This window comes from Acanthaster planci, linkage group LG17 (genome assembly GCF_054643075.1).
Source record: "Acanthaster planci isolate LZ-2023a linkage group LG17, COTS_SCS, whole genome shotgun sequence".
Taxonomy (NCBI): Eukaryota; Metazoa; Echinodermata; class Asteroidea; order Valvatida; family Acanthasteridae; genus Acanthaster; species Acanthaster planci.
The window spans coordinates 7,678,267-7,703,397 of record NC_141793.1 but is presented as its reverse complement, the minus strand read 5'-3'; the positions used below and the strand labels follow the sequence as shown (position 1 = coordinate 7,703,397).

The following is a 25,131-nucleotide window of genomic DNA, read 5'->3' as shown; positions in this document are numbered from 1 at the left end:
TACCAGACAGTTGTTGCCAGTGGTGACTGAAAGTGACTTACGTTAATCAAACGATATGAACTTGCTTTCAGTGGTGTTAGTCTCTGGTACTATTTTTCAAAACTGGAACTGGTCATGAAATGCTTATGTGCCCTCTGGTTGTAGATTAACAAATATAAAAATGCATTTTCAGCTGATGCCTGTGTTGACGTTTGCTGTAATTGCTTGTAAAATAATGTAATATAATCATGTTAATTCCATTTGCAAGAGTGTAAATTTCATATCCGTAATCTGTGGCGTATTCGGCAATTTCTGACTCAGGAGTCTTTTCTTCACACTGTACGGACTTTCGTTCTTTCTCGCATTGACTACGCCAACTCATTGTTGTATGGTGCCCGGGAAGTTGATCTCCAGTGTCTGCAGCACCTGCAAATAAAGTGGCGCGTCTTGTGTTTGCATGTGGCAGAGAAAACAGCTCAGTTCAGTTACTTCGATCTCTTCATTGGTTGACAATGCGAGAAAGAATTAAGTTCAAAATCCTTCTTTACGTTTACAAGTCTACTCATGGAGAGGCACCCAGCTATTTATCTGCACATCTCAACCTGTACAATACTGGTCACCCGGAAGAAGGTCGTAGACTCCGGTCTTCGTCTGATGTCACTCGGCTAGTTATCCCACGCTCCACCAGAAAAGCTGGAGATAATTCTTACTTTGTTGTTGCTCCAAAACTATGGAACCAGCTGCCGTGTGACATCAGGGAAGTGGCGTCAACCTCTGTCTTCAAACACCTCTTCAAAATGTTCTTGTTCCCGTACTGAGGGCATTCAGACTGTTTCAACTTCATTATATGGTTGAATGTTAATTGTTTAATTAATTTATGACTTTCGTTTGTAAAGCGTTGTGTTCTTAGTTGAGCGCTCATTAAATGCTTATTATTATTATTATAGGTAGATGATAATTTATACCTTCATGAATACAGCAAGCCCTTCATTTTTCAAAACTTCTGACAAAATCAATCCAGAGAGATATAATCTGCAGTTCCATCAACAACAGAATGCATGTTGGTATTCACGGTCATACATAAAACACAGACTACAGAAAAAAAACAACCTTAACAGGAATCTTTCGCTTGTAGACATTGTCCGGGTCATGTCCAGTGATTGTGTGCATACCATAATTTGTGTGTTAAATGTACTTCAGGTCGCTTTTTGTTTTCAGATGATTGTATGTTAAACTAATGATGAAGCCATCGAGTAATGTTTTATTAACACGTGTTCAGTTTGGCATTATTAAAGGAATAAAAGTTTGGAGGAGTGTGTATGAACTTGTTACTTATTACCAGTGAGGAGGCATGTTGCTGATAAAGGCCCCTCACCAGTTATAACCACACAGTACACACATCATGACTTAGCTGGTTACAACATTATGGGTATTGGATGCACAACAATGGACCACTAAATGGCATTTTTTTGTCTTTTTATCATCAGCCTTGTTGACTGCATTAACAATAAGACAAGCCCAACTTTGATTGATGGCAATATTTATTTTGTCATTTGTAGGGCTGTTTCAGATTTTTAAAGCTTACTTTTATTATAGCTTATTAATAAATTGTCTGCATGAAGGTCATAATATCTACCAATCCTCAAGTGAGTACAGCAAATCTTGCCACAGATATCAACTGAAAATACATTTTTGGTACATTTTTCGACCTGCCGGTAGATGATGTGTCACATGACAAGTACTAATTGCACCATCATGATGTCATTATTCTAAGACCATCTATGCATTGAGGTCTTTCTTTGGTATAACTTTGATGAAGATTGCAAAGTGACTGAAGTGGCCCCTAGAAAAGACTATTTACAAAGTGAATGGTGTTTGAGGAGAACAGGAAAAAGAACGAATCTAAAAATCACAGCCAAAATAAAGGTTTTTCTACACATTGCAGAAAAGCAAAATAAAGGTCACTTACCAAAAAAGAAGTTAAAATGAGCTGTTTTGGTAATTGCTATAATGGCTGATGAGAACTCTCTGAGATATTGAAGTATCATTCAATGCCTATTCATATGCAAATTAGAGTACAGTTAAATCTTGTTAATAAGAACACCGTTGTTGCAAAATACTAATATCTGAATACTAATATCTTGATTTCTTTAATCCATATATTTTCTCCCCCCCTCTTTTTATAAGAAAACCGTGGTGTAATGAAGAGTTGTATACCTTAATTTGCTTTTATAGAATTCACTTAAATAAAAAGAAAGTTTAATTATTCTCTGGATAAGCTAAGTCTGGTTGTGTTTAAATGTTTTAAAAGCACTAGTTATTCATCCAATTTGTCCTTCAATATCAAAGAAAAGGTTTCTGTTTTTGATAATTTTTTGAAGGATTTAAATCAGTGACTGAAGTCAATTGTTTGAAATAAGTCTGTTATTTTAATACAGTTGCAATACCAGTTTTATTTCCAACAAATATCATTTTTGGTCACACTTTACCCACAAAAACATTATATTGTTGACATTGATTAAACAACATGTACATGCATGTAATAACAAGGTAATAAGGCTGGTCCCACCAACTTGTTAGAAAAGAGTTGACTGTATATCTGGTGGAAGAGTTTTATGTAAAGGCATCTTTATTTTGTTCTCAACTGTGACTAAGATATGACTGGAACAGATATGTTTGTTTTTCTTTTTCTCTTTACAGAACTTGTTAAGTCAAAACAGTGATCTCCTTGGGGATTCCGTGGAAGAAGTTAATCTGAAGAAATTTTGGACATGGCTTGATCATATCCTTTATAAAAGTATATTTTGTGTAGTTGTGCAAATGGAATTTCTTTGATTCCTCTCTTCAGTAAATATCTTTTTTTTTCTATGTAGTCATTAAAATGCTTGTACAGTGCATTTGACAGGCAGTCAGTGTATTAACTGCTTGTATATGGTTTAAGATTAACAGACGTGCTACCAGTTATATATCATTAAAAGATGCATCCTTTGTTTAAAACTTAAAATGTAGTAACCAAAAAGATATTGTATCACCTACCAGGAATGTAGCACAAATTGACCCATACCATATCACCGACAGAAAATGTTTCACAAATTGATCAATAGTGCAGAATACTTTTTAACCAATAATATGTCACCTGTCAACAGATAGTATATAATAACCAAAAACTTACTAATAATGCATCCTCTCAGAAGATGTGTGCATTATTGGCAACTCAAGTGTTTCAATCTCCCATTGGGAGGGGATGGGTACCAGACATTAAACTTGCCTCAGTGGTGGGTCAGGCTCTTGAAGTTCAGACTTTGGTTCATTTAAAGTTGTACTGTTTGCCCTTTTTGAAATCCCAGTTTGTGATTATCCAACTGTTGCTGTATAATGTCAGGCAAATGCCAACCTGCAAATTGATTCATTACAGGTAGTTATATTCCTTCTTAGTTCAATCAGAAATCAAACTCAATATTTTGAAAAATTGCAGTCAGTATAGCTTTATTCCTCTTGACCCATAAATGCTAAGGATTGGCGCTTCATGTTCTGGACTCACCATTTAAAGCATGATATGTGACTCACCACAAGTCACGGTAATTTATAGAGAAAAGTCCGTCATCAAGTTCTACATTTTTTAGTACTGGCTCAATAACAGCCTCTTCAGCAGTGACAGATGGTGGCTTTCCTACCTTAAGTGTTTACACCAACTGGTCACCTACTCTATTAGTGTGACACTATTGACCTGGCCTCACTTGGCCTTCTTCCTTCCACTGACCCATCCTCCATGCCTCTCCATGCTGCTTTCCATCATGTGTAACCTCAATCTGCATTATCTTCTTCTCCAACCCTACCTTCTGCAGTCTGTTTTACACACCATATAGATGGTGCTGTGAGAGCCTCCTTGGGCACACCTTTTGCGGTATTGCTGTATTTGTGCTTGTGCAGTGATGACATCAGGGTGGTTAGAGTTTAAACAGAGTAAAAAGTTTAAGTTGTGTAGGTTGAAGATAAATCAGCTAATATTTAGATTAATGCATACACTGACCATTAATATGCCCTGTTTTCTTCTGGTTTGAAGTAAGGAAGCCATACTTGGAAGGTTTTGCTTATTTCTTTAAAGGAGTCAGGAAATAGAAATATTTTCATAAATTTTACTAAAAACCCTTGGAATTGCATCTTTGGGTTTCAATTAAACTGATTTTCATTTTTTGTTTTGCATTTTTAACCCATGTTTTTATGCCTTTTGGATTTTTATGCTAATTCTATTTGCATATTCATGAGCAGAACTATGATGTCATCCAAGGCACCGAATCTCAATGTTAAACTGATTTGTGCACAGAATTTCTAGATTTTTTTAACACTGCTATGGCACACTTATTCATTTTATTTTTTTAATTGAATTTGCATTTAATAAATTCATTTAATAATAATTCTTCAACTTATCTGGGTACAACTGCACTGTGAAAATTTTGGTCAACTTTTGGTTGATATTTTACCCAATGTTGGTGTAAATATCAAAATATCAACTTTCTAACCTTGTGCAAATTCTTCCCAATCGTTAGTCAATGGTTGACCCACAGTGATTGAAATTAACCAATAATGTGGCAATTTTAACTAAGGTTGGGCAAATAATGAATGCCCAAAACTGTTTGACTAATTCTTTTTTCTTTACACTGTGGTGATGTTTCTTATCCAGGTGTATGCCACTGCCTTGATCTGTCCACTTTGGGGGCATCCAGGCATGCGGGAGGTTCATGTACATATGTATACTCTACCGGGCCACCTTACGTCATTTGCTCATACGGCCCCTAAACATGTGTACTAGTAAATGCAAATCTGAATCACGCATGTTTAACCCTGACCGTGACTCAAACAATAGCTCATGGGCTTACCGCTACACGACACATCAGACCACTGACTAGTGCCGGAGACTCTCGTGCCAGGGGTCAGCTAGGAGGGGAACAGAGAAATCTGCTATTTGGGCATATCTCTACCACTCTCTGGAGTAATCCCGGTGAATAAAATGCAATATGATCAGCCTACCGTGTCTGTTTTATTCTCCCCTTCATTTTTTTGGTCATTTATGCCTGCATTAGATGTCAATGCCCTACCCACAGACCCAATGCCCTGTCAAGCCCTCCGACGTATGGAACTTTGTCATCAGGGCATTCAAGCATGCTAACTATCAGCCATGATCTCTGGACATGCTCCCCTCTATCTCTGACTGTTTATCACCCCATTCAATTCAGCTTCCATGCCTCAGGCATCTGAACTTCACATTGTCGCAACTTCTACCCGCTCCTTTCATCTAATAAATTCTGGGATCTCCATATATACTTCTGTTCAACCTGGCCACGCCCCACATAATATCCAGACACGAGTTCCTTTGTAGCGGGCATGTCCAGAGTGTGCATACTGTGAATGTTATGAGGTCTGGCAAAAGTGTGGCTACTGTCAGCTTTTGTTATAGGCTTGCAATAGTTGTCTTTCCTGACTGTGCCCCTCGCAATTGAAACAAAGTGGCGTACTCGGCAAGGTTCTGTCAGTATCACCATTTCATCCACTCATGTTCTTTGTGCCAGTGACTAATTGGGAATATTATAATACTTGGATGCTGGATGAAATAGGTTATCTGGATTCTTAGATCATGGAGGGACTTCCATCTTTGGACCGTCCTTACCTGCAGGTGTTTCTATTTTTGCAATGCATGAGGAATGACTGTATTTCCCATGCGTGTAATGACATGGCCATACTCCTCAAACACAAGGATACAAACGGCCACTTTGAACAAAGTACAATGTAACAAGGCTCATTATTCATTTCTTAGCAAATATTTCAGCCTCTTTTTGCATGTGGCCCGGCCTTATTTTTGTGCCTCCAAGTCCAGATGTGACCGTGATGACGGATGCATCGCTTTATGGATGGGGAGCTTCTCTCCACTCAATGCCTCTGGGGTCTAGGACACTGCCTCTCTAGGCAAACATATCAATGTGTTAGAACTTCAAGCGGTGTTCAAGTTCCAACAGCACTTAGTAGGCTGTTCCGATTGAGTCCAGAGCGATGCCTCAACGATGATGGCACACATCAATTGTCAGGGCGGCATTCACCGTCCTAAACTCCTGCACCCTTATGTGACAGCCTTTCATGTGGATGATCCATCAGGGTATCAGCTTTCAAGCTGTCCACATAGCGGAAACTAGCAATAGAACAGCAGATGCATTCTCTCGGGCGCTATCCGACCAACAGAGTGGACTCTATGAGCCAGATTTTCAGAGATTGAGTGTCCTCAATTCTACCTCTTCGCTCTTGCCAACAGTGCCCACCTTCCAGTGTTCTGCTCCAGGTTCCCTTACCCATGGGCGTGGGTGACAGACGCCCTACAGATCGACTGGTCGGGCCCTCTGGTATATGCCTTCCTCATGTCTCCCTCGTCCCCCGGGTCCTGCCCACGATAGAACAAAGCTACGTCAGACCCTCCTTATCGCCCTGTTCTGGCCTTGCCAACTGAGGTTTCAAAGACTGACGAGACTCCTGGAATGACGGCTGTTGGTCCTTCTGGTCAGAGAGGACATCCTCTGTCAGCCCAAGTCAGAGATCCTCCACCCATCACTGGAGCATCTTCACTTGACGTTCTGGACATTGTCCAACGACCTTTCAGGGCATCGGGTTCTTCTGCAGATGCTGCGTCTAGTTCGGCTCAGGGTCAACACCTGTCCAGTCACAAGATTTACATCAGCCACCTATATTTTACTAGAGGGTGCGACGACCACTTTGTTTCCAACCGAAGCTTCTTTGAACTCCTTTGAAGGTAGCAAGCTATATGCCCTCTCGTTTGCCCATGGATACATCCGCTGGGAGTCACACAGGGTTTGTCTTGTCCCAACCATGGGGTTTCTGATGAAAAACCAGACGTCAACTTTCTGGTCTCCCGACATATTCGTTCCCAACATAGCCTCACTTTCTGGAAATGACTCTCAGGCTGACAGGGGATGGTGTCCGGTTTGGACTCGCAAGTGGGATCTTGCCAGGATCAAGCATTGCTGAGAATCTAGTTCTCAGCTCTTCATCACAACAACAAAACCCGTTCACTTGGTGTCAAAGGACACTTGCCCAACAGATGGTCGCTTCGAAAAGAAGGATGAACATGGCACCGCAGTGCATTGTGGAGGGTCAAAGAGTAGTAGGCATAATCAAGTCTTTTTAGCGAATTGTAATAAGCATATGGGAAATTTGCACATGTAGGCTGGGCAGGGTAAGTATCATTAGGAGACCTGACCGACACTTAATAAGGGGAGAGGAATTTACATCAAAGCAAAAGCGCCCTCACTTGTCCAGAAATGCTTGGTCAATTTTTGATGTTTGAAAAAGTGAACCGTTCAGTTCACGCAACTCAAAAAAGATGTCAAATAGTCTTCATACATGAAAGAAGAGTACAGAGATACACAAAAAGTGATTCCAAGAAAAATTCATTTCCTGGATCCTTTAAATTTAGTTGGCCACGTGGTACTTGTCACCTTTGTCAACTGAGTGGCCTGTATGCAGGCCTACTGAGACCATCCAAGGGGACGTATGTGATCGGCTACTGTGTGAGCGAGCTGCAAAGACTGCCATGCCCTGGTATGGATGGAGACTGGCCGAAACATCTTTTGTTTTTCTTAAAATTTTTCCTCCTTTCATTTTTCCCTATATACATACTATGGGGTCGTTCTACATGCGACTTTTGCCTCTGAATCCATTGTCTTTTTATTGTTCATAAACACTGTGAGCAGCTAATGGAAAAAGTGCCATCTGCTGAAAATTCCAGCAACTTGACCCGTAGGGGTATTAGACATTGCGGTATAAGAGCCTCAGGCTTTGTACACATAAAGCATATAATGGAATGATACTGTTTCGAGGCCTGGCAACTTTCCAACCACTGGGAGGGAAAGCCTGTGAGCATTCCCTGGCATGGAATCAGCATGCCGTGTTACTGCTGTAGCACTATAGCAAGGAGGGTAACGGCCCCACAGACCCAAATTTGATTCCAGCCGGTTGCGTGCCAGTAAAAGTAAAAATGCATGTTCGATCGGGCCATGCATGTTTACTGTGTGTGAAATTTTGAACTATGGACTTAAAAACAGCAACTTGTTCCTGCCAATTCTAACTCCTTTTTTTATCGAATTGGAACATTCCCCAAAACATCTCAGCGTTTGTCCTGTGACAAATGCGTTTGTCTTTTTTTTTTCTTTTTCCACTTTTCTCCCATAGACGTAGCACGGGGTCGTCCTACACGACTTTTGCCACTTCCCTGGGGCCCATCCCCTTCAAACCTGGCACATCGTTAGGCTATCATCTGAAGATGTATGCCGAATCATGACCTCTTCATGATGTCATTATCTGATTTATGATAGACTTTTGAAAATATTTAATTTTCCCCACGTTTTGAAAGCCCTTTTGTACCACTTGGCAACTTCATCGAAGTTTCACAACACAATGCCTTAGATATAAAAAAATTGACAAGAAAAATGTTGTCATGATGTTGTCCTCAGGTGTCATATTACAAGTGCTTAAAATACAAAATCTTTAAAAAATCCTCATAAAATGAACCATAACTTCCCCCAGCTTCTATTTTGCACCTAGTGATAGAGTGATCACCGTTCATCATTTGTTCTCATTTGGTAAAAATTGCTTGACCTTTACTTCTGGTCCAAACGGGAAGTGCTTTGTAATCAAAAATTGATAATAGATATGAACCTACTGCTAACAGTGTTAGTCTCTGACACAATAGTTTTCATCAAAACATCTACTGGTGACGTCATGCAACACTTGAGTGCTCTCTACTGAAAGGTTACAAACTTTCAAAAATCTATTTTGAACAGATGGTTGTGGCGAAGTTTGCCTGAATTACTTGAAAATTGGTAGATATAATGACCTCTCTGCCTGTAGTGTTTGTGCCAAAAAATAAGATTGATAGCATAATCAGACTGGTAGTTTTTATGAAAAAACCTTTAACTCATTGAAAAACACACACAAAAATCAATTGGAGCAGATATAGTCTGAAATTGCTCATCCAAAAATAGAATAAGTATCGCATCCATTGTCCAAGACTTTGGGCTTGTTATTTTGCATATACACGATGTACCAATAATTAAAACAAATTGCCTTATGCTGCTGATGCCAGCAACATGACCTGTAGGGGTTGAGAGCCATAGCAGTAAGAGCTGTATATTTTGTACAGATGATGTACAGATTCAGATAATGTAGAAGTGATGCAGACATAGGGAGCACCCAATGCTACTCCCGTCCATTTAGGGCATGCGCTGATGACTTCCCCACTTCGTATATGGCCACTGTTCCTGAAACTACAGTTCTATGCAAGGTCCTGGCGGACATCACGTCGGACACATGGGTACTGGCAACTGTTTCTTTCAGCTATTCCCTTGAATTCAAGGGTGCCCCTCCATCCGACCCAATTCTTCATCCAACTCCAAACCCCTCTGATTAGATCAAATGGCAATTATTGAAGACAAAAATCATCTTTAAAAATTTAAACCAAATGTTCATCCATGCCAGAAAGTTGTGCATGGAGACTTCCTGAACAGTAACTCAACCCATGGTGATCCCAGCCTGGGCATTTTCAGTGGATCTGAAAACCACCCACCTTCACATTTCAGTCCACCCACGGGACTGCATGTTCCTCTTATTCATCGACAACGGAAGAACCTTTGAGTTTTGGCCCTTTCAATTGGTCTTTTGACATCCCCAATAGTCTTCACCTGAATGGTGATAATTGCTGCCACACGCCTTTGCCAGTTATTCATTATGACATTCAAATATCTTGATGACTGGCTCATCATCGGCAGAACGGCAGATGAGGCTTACTTACAAGCTTATCAGCCATCTGGGGTTCTTCGTCAATCATGAAAAATCGAGACACCTCCCTACCCAGATTCTGACATAGGCGTCATCCCTAAACTGACTACCTGTTCAAAGACACAGACATTTTTCAGATTCTGCACGAGCATGTTCATCTGTGCCAAACAAGAGCCCTTGACAACCCGGCCAGTCTGTGTACAGTGCACAGTATGTAAGGCTCTTGTAAATTAGCAACTCCTGAATACTGCCAATATTCTACAGATTATCCACTGGCCACGTTGCAGTAGTATCAATAATTTGAATGTGAATGAAAGAGTTGCAGATGCCCACCATCTGGGCAGTAACTTCTAAAACTGCAAGTGAAGTGTAAAAGAAATCACTATTCTGTGATCAGATTCCGACTGCAACGAGGCAATGATAAGGGTGTTTCATTGACTGACAAACACAAAAAGGAGACAAATGTACAGCAGTTTTTTATCTACATAGGGGCCAGCGTGTCAGTGTAGTGGGAACTCAGATGGACAGACGATTTAACCCTGACAGCCTCTTCTATGGCCAATGTTGTGTAACAAGGCTATATCAACCAGGATGTGTAGATTGGCTACCACATTTCCATTGCATGCTCTTTTGCATGGGCGCGGCACAATGGGAACCAGCGCAGTATTCCTGTAATGCTTTGAGTTTTGCACACATCTTCACCAAAGTAACAGCAAAAGGCAAATGGAATTATTGAAAATAACAAGTTTCTTTTCAAAAGTCGCAAATTTATGAACTAAAACAATAAAAACCAAGCATTTTAACATTATTGAAATTGTTCAGAGGTGTTTTGTGAAGATAAAAAGAGCAACAGGATTTATTTATTATCTTTTTTTTTCGTAATTATGAAAAAAAATGTCTTTTTTTCTGTAGCCAACAACCAAGACTACATGTACCTTCTCGGGCATGTTGGATGACGTAAACACTTTCTTATTAATAGAGGCTTGTTGGCAGGGATATTGAAATAAAAATAAACTGGACATGGGTACCATCTTTATTTTCATTTTACTTACTTACTTGCTTACTTTCTTGAAACTATGGTGACTGTGAAAAGAGTTGTTGGGTTTTATGCTTGGATGATTTGCTGCACATGCTGTGGGACTCTTTGTGTTTACCACTTGTGGACACGCTCTCATGGGTGCAACATCCATCTGTAATCTAGGAATCTATTGTAGATGTATTTTGATCAAGGTCAGTCTATCTCCCAAACTAAATTCCAAAATGTAGGATAATTTTTTTTCTGTGCCTCACAAGTGTACATGTACTTGCAGATATTGTGCGTAATGTGTGTATGTACATGTACATGCACAAAGGTCAGTGCACATTGAGACATCCTCACCTTACTTCAATTTCTAGAATTTGAACAACTTCTAAACTGTTTCCTTGAAGTTTATTTAGGAGTTCCAATTCCATGGAATTTTCCTGGTATGACATTTGCCAACTGTGTTTTTCCAACTAAAAGCGGTAATGCTTGGACCACGTTTAACTCAACAAAATGATCATGGGAATGGTGGGATACATGAAAACAAGACAAACAGAATGTTCAAATGGGAGTTTCCTACTTTACAGCACACAAGATAAATTGGATTTCCTGTGAATTGTGTTTTGGTTGTTTTTCACAAAACAGATTCAACTACCAAACAGTTGTATTGGATATATTCAAAGAACCTTGGTCTCAGTCAGCATTCTTTCCAATTACAGTGCCCACGGCGACGTGGCCAATTAAGGGGCAATTTTCCATCAGTCTTTTTTGAACAGATATTGGCATGTAGTTATTTGACATTTACAAACAACTCACAGATTTGGCAAAATTCTGTTACAACATATATAGAGAGCTCTGCTCTGCCTGGCAAAATTTTTTTTCACCAGGGTTGCCTTCGATCAGCACGAGTCTGACTACGATCAGCATCCAATCAAAATTTGTTTTGCACTGCCATTTAAACGTCATTGGCTGAATATGTAGCGTAGGGGCATGGTTATTAGAGATTGGTATACGAAATGTCTGTCAGAATAAACATAAGCACAATTGGACATAGTGAAAATTTAGCTTTATTTGCAGTGGGCGTGCTGTACCTTACATGTTCTAGGTTGGTTGCTATTGAATTCCCACCATGTACATTTTACAACCATTGTGTGATGCAGGGCCATCGTAAGTTTACTGTACTGTATGTTGTACTGTGAATGTGTTCATGTATTCACACATAAATGTTGTTTTCCATTTTTTGTTGTATTTGCATTTTCATCAAGTTTTCTCGCGTGCTCTCTGTTTGCTATCAATGCTGTGCCATATTAAAGCTGAACATCCGAGGAAAATGGTTTGGTTCACTTGGAAAGAGCCGTGTTCGATGACTTTTGGTTTGGTTCGGTGGTTAGGCTGTAGCACTAGTCTAAAGTCAAAAAAAGAGAGTGACTCCAGTCCGAGACAGCGACTCATCAACGCATAATTTGGGAATGCAGTGGTGTAGCCACAGGGGGGCCTGGGGGGCATGTGTCCCCCCCCCACACAAATAATACCCGGTGCCCCCCCATGCCCCCCACTTAAAAAACCCAAACAAAACAAAATGGTGAACGGAGATTGAACAAGGCTAACAAAAGCTTCCCTCAAAAAACCACACCACTGAAAGTTGGTGCCCCTCATAAGATGCTGGTGTCCCCCTTTCCCCCCTCCCCCACTGGTAAAGTCCTAGCTACCCCACTGTGTGGATGACAAGGGACTAGTAATAATAATTGCCTAAAGAATCCGATCGAAAAGAAAGCCTCATTCCAGCGTGATTCAAGGGATAAAAATGGTGTGCGCTGCTCGCGACCAGTTGCTTTTAAAAGACTTTCAGCCGCCTGATATAACATCCCTCTATTTGAGAGAGATGCTTAAGCTATGCTGGCTCGCAAGAGTGCTTCTGTTTGTGTTTAGTCTGCTTGCATTCGTGAGATATCTAGCTACTGCTTTTTATTCATTACCCCAATTGTCAAGACAACAAAGGTATACGGGAGCCTTGCTCGTTAAATGCCAAAGTACCCACTTGAGGAAGTCTGCAGATTTCTGCTGTCCTTGACAATGGTTGACTGCACAGGAAAACAGCCAACAAGCTGTGACAGAATGGAGGTCAATTTGGGGAAGGTGCTTTACTTGGGTGTAGGTCTCCACCTCTGCCAGGGCTCCATCACATCAATACAACACATCCTCGGCCTGATAACTCACCTGGTGGACCTGGTACCTCTTTGCCATCTTTATATGAGGCCCTTCCAGCTCCACCGGCATTCTTCCAGCCCAAATGTGACTTGATTGACCTCTAAGTTCTAATAATAGACTTCATCTGCCCACATCTTCAACTGGCAGCTGATACAGGAACAATCTGAATTGCAGCCTCTCCTTCCCAAAGATGGATCTGCAGGTGATGATTACTACTGATGTGTCCAAATTTGGATGGGAGCTTCCCTTCTCGACCCTCCAGGTCTCAGGGACAGGGGTACTTCAACATTTGGAACTCCAGCAAGCCATCAGTGCGATACATTCATGTAACTTCTGCACAACCATCAAGGCAAACCTGTTCGGATTTAATCAGACAACTTGACAGTCATCATATACATAAATCACCAAGGAGGCATGCACTTGGCCTCCTGAGAAGACAAATGTTGAACTTACCACAGACGCCCCCTGGAAAGGGTTACTTGCATAGGCACCTTCCTTCCATTATCCCTAATCCCTGCAGTTTTGTCAAGATCAAACGGGAACATTGCCGTGTTCTTCTCATTGTTCCGTACTTGCCTCACCTGCCCTGGTGCCCCAATTGACCAGGCTGTTACTACAACTCTACACCAGCAGAAAACAACTTTTTTATGTCATGGTGTGAAGGACAAGGTGAGGCTCCAACTGAGGCATCTATAAATGCAGTAGCCAAACTTTCTTGTACCTATTTAAGACTGGAATGGAGTTAGCAATCATATGCAACTACTGTTCTGCTGTCACAGCTATTCCCAGTGGTTTACCCTGATGGCTCCACTCCCTCAGGCAACACTGCCCTCCGGCACCTCCTTCATGGTATGTTCATTAAACATTCCCCCTCCAAGACAGCTCATTCCGTGCTGGGATCTGTCCCATGTCCTTGAGCTTCTTGTGGGTCATCCCTCTGAGTCTCTCAGTACGGCGTTATCACTGTACACCTCAATGAAGCTGGCTGTTCTTCTTGCAGTAACCACTTCATGCCGAGGCAGCAGATTGTGAGTGTTATCCATCACAGTAACATTATCAGTTGTAACATCTCTCTGTTTCTGTTGTACAGTATGTGATCAGAGCTGTTACATAATCACAGATGTTGCAGTCTTTCATACACTTTAGCTTTTCAGGAGTTATGCAAAGACAACAGGAAAAACAAATAGAAAGGTGAATGAGTGAAAAGGGAGACATGTCATTGAGTGTGAAAGGTGCTTGTTCATGTGCTTCAATTAGGACATGCTATTGGTATCTGAATAACAGGAAAGGGAAGAAAGAGCATTTCAGAACTGAACAGCATGTCAAAAGAAGCTTACAAAATAGATCTTGAAATTTGCTTGCTGGATAGTGACTGTGTAATATATGCAGTTGAAAAGATAATGATGAAGAATTAACACATTTATCTGAAAGTGTTTCCTGCCTGCAGATTCAAGTGTGAAACGGTGAAGTTCTTAACCTTTAAATAGAACTGGTACCTATTTATTGTGCTGGAGCCCAAACTTAGCAATTCAACTGGTATGGTTTTTATGGAAAGGCATGTAATAATTGCTCACCTCGTTGATTGATTTCTTAACTCATTCCTCAAGGTTTCTGTCTCTACACAAAGAAGACAAGGTGACTGCATCAGTGAAAGGAGGTGCAAGATACTGTGGAGTCAAGTCACTCCTCAAAAGTGAGTCTGGATTGAAGAGTTGTGTGGATGCAGTGGACTGGAAAGGAGTGGACTGGTACTCAGAGTCTAATGTCTTCAGAAGTCCTGAGAGGTAAGCCATTATTTGATAAGTTAATGACAGTAATGGATTTGAAAACAATCAATACAAACAAAAAACAATGAAAACAATATTGCCGTTTGCATATTTAAAGGGGTGGATGTTGGCAGCCCAGACAAGCAAATATTCCTTTTTGAGATAATCAGTTTTAAAGTTTTGGGGCTCCCATTTGTAAATTAAAAAATTATACAAGTCTGAATTCTAGATTGATGAAGTTTTGTAGATGATTAAATAATATTGTGCATTATTATTATTATTTCATTAGTATTAAGTGGTAAGTGCTTATTCCAGGCAAAAATAATGAAAAACCACCCACCATCTTCATTTTGTTAATTACCTCAGAATGACATCACCCTTTGCATCAACATATGTACCAAATGAATGATATAACTGTATAACCCACTTTTCAACCTTGCGACCTTCTGGACACCTGATGGTATGATTGTTCAGTTTGATAGACTGGAAAGCACATTTCCCTAAAAGCAAACCTCAGAAGGCAAGCTTTACTTCTCGAAGTACTTAAAATTTGCTTTTGATACTAATGATGACAGGTATTGATGAAATGCAAATATTACACCAATTCCACCAATTACTAGTGCTTAAGGCATGAAATCATTATTATCCCTTCTCCCTGAGCCTCCAAACACTTCTGAAACCATCCCAGCTCCCTGAGGAATCTTCATCTTGATACTGCCATATCAGGTACAAATGACAATCATACAACTATTTCTGACCAGGTACATGTACCTATTTTGTACGCTTCCGTGGAGAGAGAATAATTGGAGTCCAAGGTCACAACATGTAGTTCCAGCTGCTCATTCAACCCAAATCCTATGTTTGGGATTTAAAAAACCTCAACCACCAGGCTATATGCCTCTATACTTGTATGCGAATTTGTTATAGAGTGATTTCTTGACTTCCACAAGTGGTCGTGTTGGTTCTTCTTTACCTGGAGCTAGATATCACTGTTTCTTGAAATAGCATTGGTTTCATCATTCCACTTTTTAATTTGTTTACTAGTTGCAACCGAGAAAATTTAAAAACTATTTCAATTCTTTTAAAATACTATATAGGTCTGCTGCCCTTATGTTGTGTGGCTGGGAGTTTGATCATGATGAAGTTGCATTTAGCACATTTATCAACAGGTAGGCTATAAACCATACATATTAAAAGTCATTCATAAATACCTCAGACAGTCTCCCTATTCAACAAAGTGCAATTTGACTGTTTAATAAAGGAACCAGAAAATGAATTTTTCTTAGACTCACTTTTTGTTTATCTCTGTACTCTTCTTCCATGTATGGAGACTGTTTGACATATTTTTTTACTTATAAGGATACAAGACAGTTTCATTGACTGAGATTGGTCAAGAGTCTGTGTGTATGTGGCTTGCCACGTGTGCGCCAAGTCTGTATAAGGGGATTCTTTAGGACAACTTTAAGATTAAATGAATGGGGTGTTCAGGAAAATTCCACAACAGAATCGTTGGAAATCCGTCATCTATTGACTTCTTTTGACTCTCTGACTAAAAAGGTATGAACAGGAATGAGTATGTGCTTGGCGTGCTTCTTGAACATTAGTCACGTCCATTCTCCTTAGCCGGTCTTAAACACACATTTAAGACCAGCCAAGCACATATTTATTGCCTTATTCATTTATTCATTTGCTTATAAATAACCCCAAAGTTTATTACATCTGAGTGATATTTGAATTCGTTCCTAAATACTTCCACCGAAATATAACAATAGAAAGCGCTTTGATTTTGTTAAAAGCACTGTACAAAAACCTGTTATTATTAAAAATTTTTTATAGTTAGCTCAAAATGAGATGAACAAAGTTATGGTTGAGTTAATCTTAGGTCCATTTCTGGGCCCCTCTTAGCTGTTACATGTTACATTTGCATATTTCTCTAGCCTAAGGCTTGCGTTCACTAGTGTTTTGTACAACCTTAAACAGTGCCCAGTGCCTTAGAACTTGCATCAGTCTGGTTTGCCCTTTGCTCCTTTCTGTTGGGCACAAATGGTGAGTTGTAAAATTTTCACACTCCTTAAGGCGTGTAATTTCCTTCATTATTGCTAGTTATTGTATATATTATCATTAACCTTTGGTTTGCACCAAGCGTGTGTTGTCAGACAATTAATATCACCCTTGTCGTTGTATTTTGCCGGCTTTCATCACTGGAAAAGAATGAATGGTTTCGTCGTAGGTTCAATATGGTGGAGTCACACAAGCGTAAACGTGGTGTTACTCCTCCCCAGTTTTGTTACATGTGGCATGTGTTGCCGTATGAAACCTTGCACACACTTAGACTCAGCTTATTTGTGCTCATGTTGCCATGCTTGAAAATACTTGCAAGATCTGTTGTACGTGGGGAGATGATGAACAGGAAGTATAAATCTCTGTCTCCATCTCTGTCTAATTCTCACATCCGTCAAAGGTAAAATGAGGCAGACCGAAGTCGCGTACTGGGTCTGTGGCCCCTGGGCCTGCACTTTCTGGGTCTCCAGTCCTCATTCATATTTTAAATTACAGCAAACCCAGCAATCCAAACACCAAAGACATACTTTCCAGGCCTCTGGCCCACTAGGAATAGAGCAGGGCCTCCATCTACTACTCCTGGTAGAGAGAGAAGCAAAAGTTTGGACCATTCAGGCTGCGGAGCTATGCCTTCTAGGCCTCTAGCCTTCAGTACCCTGGACATCAGTTTCTTCTGGACTTCGGTCCCTACCCCCGGCAATGTTTGTTAAAAGAAAAGTGCGTCATTCTGACAAACAGACATCTTTCGGGCCCCTAGCCCTCAGTACTGGAGCCATGGGTACCAACTTAGATAACCTGGGTAATTTCTGGGGACAGACCCAACCCAGATGGGATCATCCGGTACTCAGAGGAGCCAGAGAGATATGGTGGCTAAGGATAAATGTCATCACAACAAAAGCACTTAGCATCTTAGCTCCAGTCCTGTAGAGTCCAGGGGTGAATTGCAATAAAGCAGTATTTAACCACTTGCTGCCGGGGGACCTGTTTTCGAGCACATAGGCTTTATACACGAAGCCGGGGAGCCCTAAACTGGACAAAAGAGCTGGGCCTTGTAACAAAAGACCGTGCTCAGCACAAAATACTGAGCTGATGGGGAAATCCATCCTTGTTTTGAAAGATTATACCGCTATATGGCATTCAGTGCAAGCAGATCATTACTGGGGACAAAAGCGCTCCAGCGATGAGTGATACAATACTGCTGCACACTAATCTGGCCCGTATTGAAAAGAAGCCAGCAGTGCACTGTGCCAATTTCGGGAACAAAAGAAACTGACATAACACCGCAAATCTGGGCTCTTTTTACTAGGCTGTCAGACTAGCGTGGCCACCAGACAGTCATTTGTGTTGGTGTAAATGTCCATTAAATGAAATGTTGAATTTTTGAAGAATTTTGAAAACTGAAAATCTTGAAAATCGCATTCATTGCGAGACATGATCGACTGCCAAAGGCCTATTAGAAACCTCTTCCAGGTCCTCAAGGATATCCTCTTCGTCATCAAAGTCAGTGAGGTGTTGCTGTCTAGGGACATTGTGCAGAATGATTGCAGCTGCAGTCACTGCATGTGGTCGATCCAGTGGCATTCTTGTCATCTTATGCGTTGCTCTGGGCAGCTGCTTCCATATGCCCCAACAGTTTCTCTACAATGGAGCATGTTCATGAATGTTGGCAATTGTATCTGTGATGCTCAGGGCATTGAGGATTGATGTATGATGTGAGAAGATACATGTCTGGAGACAGAGCATAGCCCTTTTCACCAAGCAGGTAACCATGAACTTGACCTTTGTCGAAGACTCCTTTGATGGCACTTTTGCAAAACCTTTGAGAGTCATGAGTGGACCCAGGCCAGCGAATTACACAAATTGTGGGCTTCATTTGGCTGTTGCATATTACTTGAATGTTAAGGCTGTGGTTCCCTTTCCTGTTGACCGAGAGATATTCTTGATCACTCGGGCTTTGGATTCTGATGTGTCCCATCTACAACCCGTATCACGTTAGGAGACCCTGCCGTGTTGTGGAACCCCACCTTCTGCTCCCGAAGACTCCTTTCTTGGTTAGGGAATGCAACAAAATCATCCAATTTATTCTTCAGAGCCAATGATACTCTTTGTGCTGTTATGCAGGCTGTAGACTTGTAAATCCCAACATAATGACACGTGGAATGAGTGCAGAATAAATCAAATTCTGTGTTCTTTTTAAAGATGTGTTTCTAACTGCACAAGTTAATGCAATTTGACACAGTCCTCTAAACTACCTACATGTAGTAGCTCCATATTTAAACTACAAAATAATGTTTTAACTTCATAAAATGAAAATTCCTTTTCCCTACCTGATATATCACTAGATATGTTGTAAATAACACTAGTTGCGTAGAATCTCAAGGCAGTGCACACTTGCAAAACTGAAGGAAATCTTTACTTGTGGTAAAGCTCGTTGTCATTATATTTCTCGAGGATTCAGTCAGTCATCTGTTGGTGTAAGGCTCTTTGATTGAAATCCTCAGTAACTAATAACTGACAAGCCATTCTGTCTGCAAATATTACAAGCAGTCAAATCAGAAGAAAATCCCAAACAGAGACCATTTTAAGCCAGCCCCAGGCTAGCCAACTATTTTAAGACCAGCTTAACATTTAGACCACTTCATTGCAATGGTCTAACTTATAGACCAACTAACAGCAAGCCCTTTAAGACTGGCTAAAGTGTACAGACTGCTTTAAGACCAGTTGCTGCAACCCACCTTTAGTTTGAGCTGTTCTTCTGGTTCCGTCTGTGTTCCCTTTGGTCCTGGTCTGAAAGCATGATCAACAATTTTTACAGGGCTTTCAGGAGGGCTTTCAGGAGTTATCAGCCAAAATAGCTTCTTTCTGTTCCCAAACCAATTGGGGGGCACTCTGGTCAGTGAGTGATTAATTAGTGTTGCAGCAAGCAAATCTAAATACTGGTGGCTGTAAAAAAGTGGCGTCCATTCATGGCTAAAGATACATTTTGGGTACTGTGGCCTGATTTTGATGATCTTCTTGCTGTCTTAAATAAAATCACGAATGATTCTACAGGTGGCTTGTCACGTAAATCCCCTTTCGCCAGCCACAACAGAAATAAAAAGGATGACACCATCCTTATATGACTCGTGACTCGGACTCAAGTCAAACTTGACTCTCATTTTTAATGACTCAGACTCAGGGCTGCTGACTCGACCTGCATGACTTGTGACTCAGCAGAAATAACTTTGTTGCTTTTTTTTCACAGAGCAAAACAGTGCATGATGCAGCTACTGTAGTGCACGCTTGATTGACATATCACATGTAGAACAGAAGACTTTTAGTCAGTTTATCTCCATGGTTTATGACATACATATATTTCCAGTTCATTAAATCAGGGAATTGCTGTGGTAAAAAATGAAACATTTACAGAACCTGAAAATGTGTTTGCAATACAATAAAACAGGTGGCTTGTGACTCGGAGTTTATTTTGAGCTTTGTGACTCATGACTCCGACTTGGATTCGACGTGGATAACTTGGGTCTTGAATTTGAGAGATGTGACTCAGACTTGCATTCAGACTCAATGTTTCATGACTCAAATACAAGTCTGGAAGATACTCTCATGAAAGTTGACTTGGCTGCTTAGGCAGAGTTGTGTGTGTTCTGTTTTCTTCAACTGTTGTCCAAGTTTCTAGTATGCCCATGTGAAGAAGCTGATGTCTCCAGTATCTCAAGACAACAATGCTGGCTTTTCACTGCTTGGATGACAGCCTCTGCATTTGCATGATCATTTTGTCGGAGTGCTGTGCTTGCTACCACAGTTTGAAGGACTAATGTTCTCAATGTCATTTTTCTCCTCTCTGAGGAGAAAAGGGCACATCTTGAATATTTTCCCCTCCTGGAAGCAGATTTTTTTTAATGGCAAGTTCCAAGAGGTCATAGAGGTGTAGGCTGAATGCTTGGAAGCTACAGACAGAATAAATCTTTGAAAGCCTACATGCACTAGGACTGCAGCCATTAAGTGAAATAGACAACCTACTCATACCAGTAGCAAGCAGTTTCCATGTAAGCCTCTGAAGCCCTTTCGATGGGCATGGCTGAGCCTTTGTATCCAACCCTGGTTCAACCAAACGGGCTCAAGATATCATCCTTCTGGTAAATCCATATTCAGTTTGTTAGAGTGTAACTTTCAACCCTTATACACTCCTCACTCCAAAACAACTTGTGACAGCTACTTCTGGGAACATTGGCCACACTGACTACTCAATGACCATGGTTTACTGGGAGGCTGGCTCCAAAATTTCGCGAAGACTTGAGCCCTTTTGTTTGCTGTCAGGACAAGAGGGCACTTGACAAATTAAGGTAGGGGGTATGCCCTAGAATGCATAAGCCCAACCTCTATCAAGCTTTACTCCACACCCAACTCCAATTCCGATAGAAAAACAAAAACATTTAGTACTGGAAAACAAAACACATACCCTACTTCAGAAGGAAGCAATCCATCTGGTCCAGCAGGGATATACCAGGTATGGATTCTATTCCTCATTCTTTCTAACACCCAAGAAGAATCCCAACGAGTGGCATCCCATGCTGAATCTGAAGCTCTTAATGGATATATTTGACCAAAAAGATTCCGGGTGGAGATGCTGCATGATGTTCTTGATACTCTGACAGTTCGCGCTTGGGCAGCCTCCCTTGAATTGCAGTATGTATACCTGCATGTTCCAAATCGGAAGGACCATGTTCACTTCCTGCAATTTCTGTGTAACAGAAAATTTTACAAACTCAACTTGCCTTCTTTTCGGTCTCTCGATAGCCACCAAGGTATTCACTAGAATAGCAAAAAAACTGTTGCATCAATACTGCGAAAAGGAATCCTTCAGTTCTTTGTTTACCTTCATGGTTTAGGGCTCCACTAGAGACGAGGCCCTGAAGGGAGTAGCTCAAGAACTTGCAGTTCACTTGGGCCTCCTAATCAATGAGAAAAAGTTCAGCTGGAACCTTCCACTTAATCAATCTACTTGGGGGCAAAGCTGGATCTTCAGCAGGGCATGGCTGTGCCTACACACAGGGAAGAATTCAAAACCTTATAAAAAGCGTAACACTGCCAAAACTATTCAGGCCTTTATACTTCTGGGGCTCATTACCAGTTTGGTTGACATCGTTCTGTGGTGCAGAATTGAGGATGTACCCATTCAACCCAATCTCTCCCACTACCAGCCAAAACTACATCCATTAATTCATCCTGTACCAATGGGTCAACATACTCAAACACACCTTCGCTGGTGGTTGAATTGAGCCATCCTCAATGTAAGTCTGTCAATTATTCCAGCCAACCTGTCCTGTTTTCAAGATGTATTTTTTGCGTTTGGGAGATGTCAATTTATATAATTGGTTTTGCCTTACCCAGTCTATATATTGATAAACACTGTATGCTTAGTGCTTGTCCGAGAGCTTGAGAAAAATTCACAAGCTTACTTAGGTAAGACTCGAACCCACGACCTCCTGCTTACTAGTGCAGACATCTTAACCAGTCGACCGTCGAGCTTTTCGGGGTTGGCTGGCAGGTCTGAGTCAGGTGAAACAGCAGGTACCGCAAACTATTTTCAAGATGTATTTTGTGTGTGTTGGGGGAGATACTGCTTCACCTGACTTGGAGGATGAAGGTGCTAGACTGAGAGGAGTGCTAAGGGTTTGTGTGCTGGGGGGGCTATTTACTGTGTTTTAAAACATTAGTGAATGGTGGCCTAAGGCTGCATCCAAAACTGTTAGCTAGGGCTAGATCTAATTTAGATCTAATAGATGTTCTTTTAAGAGATTGAGTATCTACTACAATGTTTAGAGAAAATATGGCATACTAAAATGAGGTTAAGAAAATTCCCATTACCGTGATAAGCCAGTTGTGTAATTGAGACCTTTCCTTGATGACAGTGCTCAAGTGTCAACTTGAGTATATGCCATAATACGCAGAAGAGGGGTTTGTTTGTGCTTTTGTATTCTTTATATACATGTACATGCATGTTGACATTCTGTATCCAGCTTTTTTTTCAAAATACTCTGCATTTTCTAGTTTTTCTCATTTGCAGTGGCAGCAAGGTTGGCACCACGCTCATGTACTATTTAAGGTGCCTGCAGTTTTGCAAGTTGTGTACACACCGTTTGTGTAAAGAATATGCAGCGATTGTAAGGCTAGTACCGTATGTCTGAGCATGATACCATCGTAGTGTCTTCTGAAGTTGTTGGAATAAACATCTGTGTGTACATTTTCATGTTGTGTTTGACTCCAGGTTGGTTGAAAAAAGTGAGTATGAAAGAGCTGCAGCCATTTGTGTATTTCAGCTGAGATTACGACAGGCAATTGATGTGCTCAACAGAGCAACAACAGATGCTGCTCAGAATGGTACCAGTATAGTCTTTTCTTGTTGTATCACTTATTTAGAATTTTGGAGTGAGTCAGCCTTAATCTGGTGACTGTATTGTACTTTTCCAAAATGCTCCTAGAATCAGAGTTGTAAAAAGTTGTGACTCGGGTTGAGTCATTCAAATGTGGCAACTCGAGTCATTTGCTCACAGTGACTCCAGTCGAGTCGACTCTACCTAGAATGGGCATAGTAATTATTGTTAAGCTTATAATTAGTATTAGTTTTGTTGGGGTTTTACAAGGCTACAAAAATTTGCAACTTTATTTTTATTACAATACATGTATTGTCTGCAACAGCTTACCCAAATCAGTGTGTTTACGTCAACCAGCAGTTCAAATTAAGTCCCCAAAACTTTGTACTTAAGCCTCTTGCTTGACAAACACATACATGTATGAAAAATTTAACGGCCCTGGTAAGTTAACTTAAAGGATTTTTTATCGAGTACTGTTAATCGAGTACGAGTACTTTGATGCCCGAGTAAAATTTTTGGGTGTCGAGTTCTGAGTATTTTGTAGCCCGAGTACAAGAACTGTAGTTTGAGTACGAGTTCTTGGACATCCGAGTACAAATACGAGTACGAGTACTCTGAAAACAGAACTCGAGTAGTACTCAAGTACGAGTACCGAGTACGAGTATTACAACACTGTATATATGAGTTCACTTTGATGATTTTCAAAACTTTTTGATAAAGGTAAATGTTGGGACCTTGTATTCTAGATAATTCAAGTCTGCATGGCATGGCAATGGCATTGTCTGGATTCACCCAGCAACGTAATACTTTATGGTGTGAGATGTGTAGTACACTCAGGGAGAAGCTCAAGCATCCATACTTACGTGCAATGTTTGGCTTCTTGACGGCTTTTGATGACACGTTTGATGTGGTTTTGGTGAGTATCACAAAGTTTTTCTGACCTGTAAATCTGAGTCCGTGCTCTCTGTTAAATAGTTTAAAATGTTTTGAACTTTTTCAGCTTGTTTTATGCATATTGCTTTGTCCAAGGATTACTGATTCATTTAATTTTGCTGAAACCTGGACAATTTTTATTTTGCTAGATTTTAAAAACCTGCCACATCTAGTGATATTTTGGCTGAAATGGTCACCTGCAGTATACTGTACCATAATGACTCCCAATTCATCCAAGTCACAATTTTTTGGTATACAGTGTGTTTAATTTCCTCCCCATCCAAAAGCATTTAAAAAGTCTCAATATGTAGTCTCGCCCTAAGAAAGTCCATGAAAGGTTACATGAAAAAAGTTTAGCCTCCCTACAACCCCCCCAAAAAAAATTTGGTTCTGGATCAACCCTTGCTCTTTACGGGCACTGTGCAAACCACCTTTAACCAAAGTGGAATATGACATAGTGATGTGGCGTAAGTTTTTGCCTGCTAAGATTGTATTGAATAGGCATTTACTATGGTTAAGTAAATGTATAGTGCAATATAAAATACCCAGACTCTTAGAAAAAAATCTACATTGATTCTCCACTAAAATTGGAAACGGTGTGTCACACCGTTGGTCTGTTTTCCCCATGGAGGACAGTAGTGAAGCTTAATGAAATGAAGAGACAAAATGATAATTTACGATGTCCAAATTGCATAAACTGAATCCCTAATAATGTTTTCTTTAATTACACAAAAAAACAACTATTTACAAAAGATATTACAAAAAATGCTTAAGGAAGAGCTGGAGTGACTGGCTTTTAACTGTTGGTACCAGACAGAAAAAAAATGTTATTACAAATGTGTCGCTGAACTGTTCAAGCTTCCACAAGGGAAGTGGTTTTGAACAGTTCACCTGTTCTTGGTGCCAAGCTTTCAGAAATTCCTAGATGGGCTTGTAAGCTTACAGGTACGTGTTG

At 40.6% G+C, this 25,131-nt stretch overlaps 1 protein-coding gene across 5 annotated transcripts in view; it reads left to right on the top strand.

Annotated features, from left to right (window-relative positions):
* LOC110988453 (GATOR2 complex protein MIOS-like) overlaps positions 1-25,131 on the top strand; it is a 147,501-nt gene that overhangs the window by 81,327 nt on the left and 41,043 nt on the right. For all 5 annotated transcript variants that reach the window (XM_087147893.1, XM_022251952.2, XM_022251950.2 and 2 more), the window contains exons 13-17: positions 2,680-2,761; positions 14,652-14,829; positions 15,909-15,980; positions 23,138-23,250; positions 23,990-24,159. In XM_087147893.1, the coding sequence (XP_087004019.1) occupies positions 2,680-2,761; positions 14,652-14,829; positions 15,909-15,980; positions 23,138-23,250; positions 23,990-24,159 (615 nt within the window). The remainder of the gene's footprint in view (positions 1-2,679; positions 2,762-14,651; positions 14,830-15,908; positions 15,981-23,137; positions 23,251-23,989; positions 24,160-25,131) is intronic.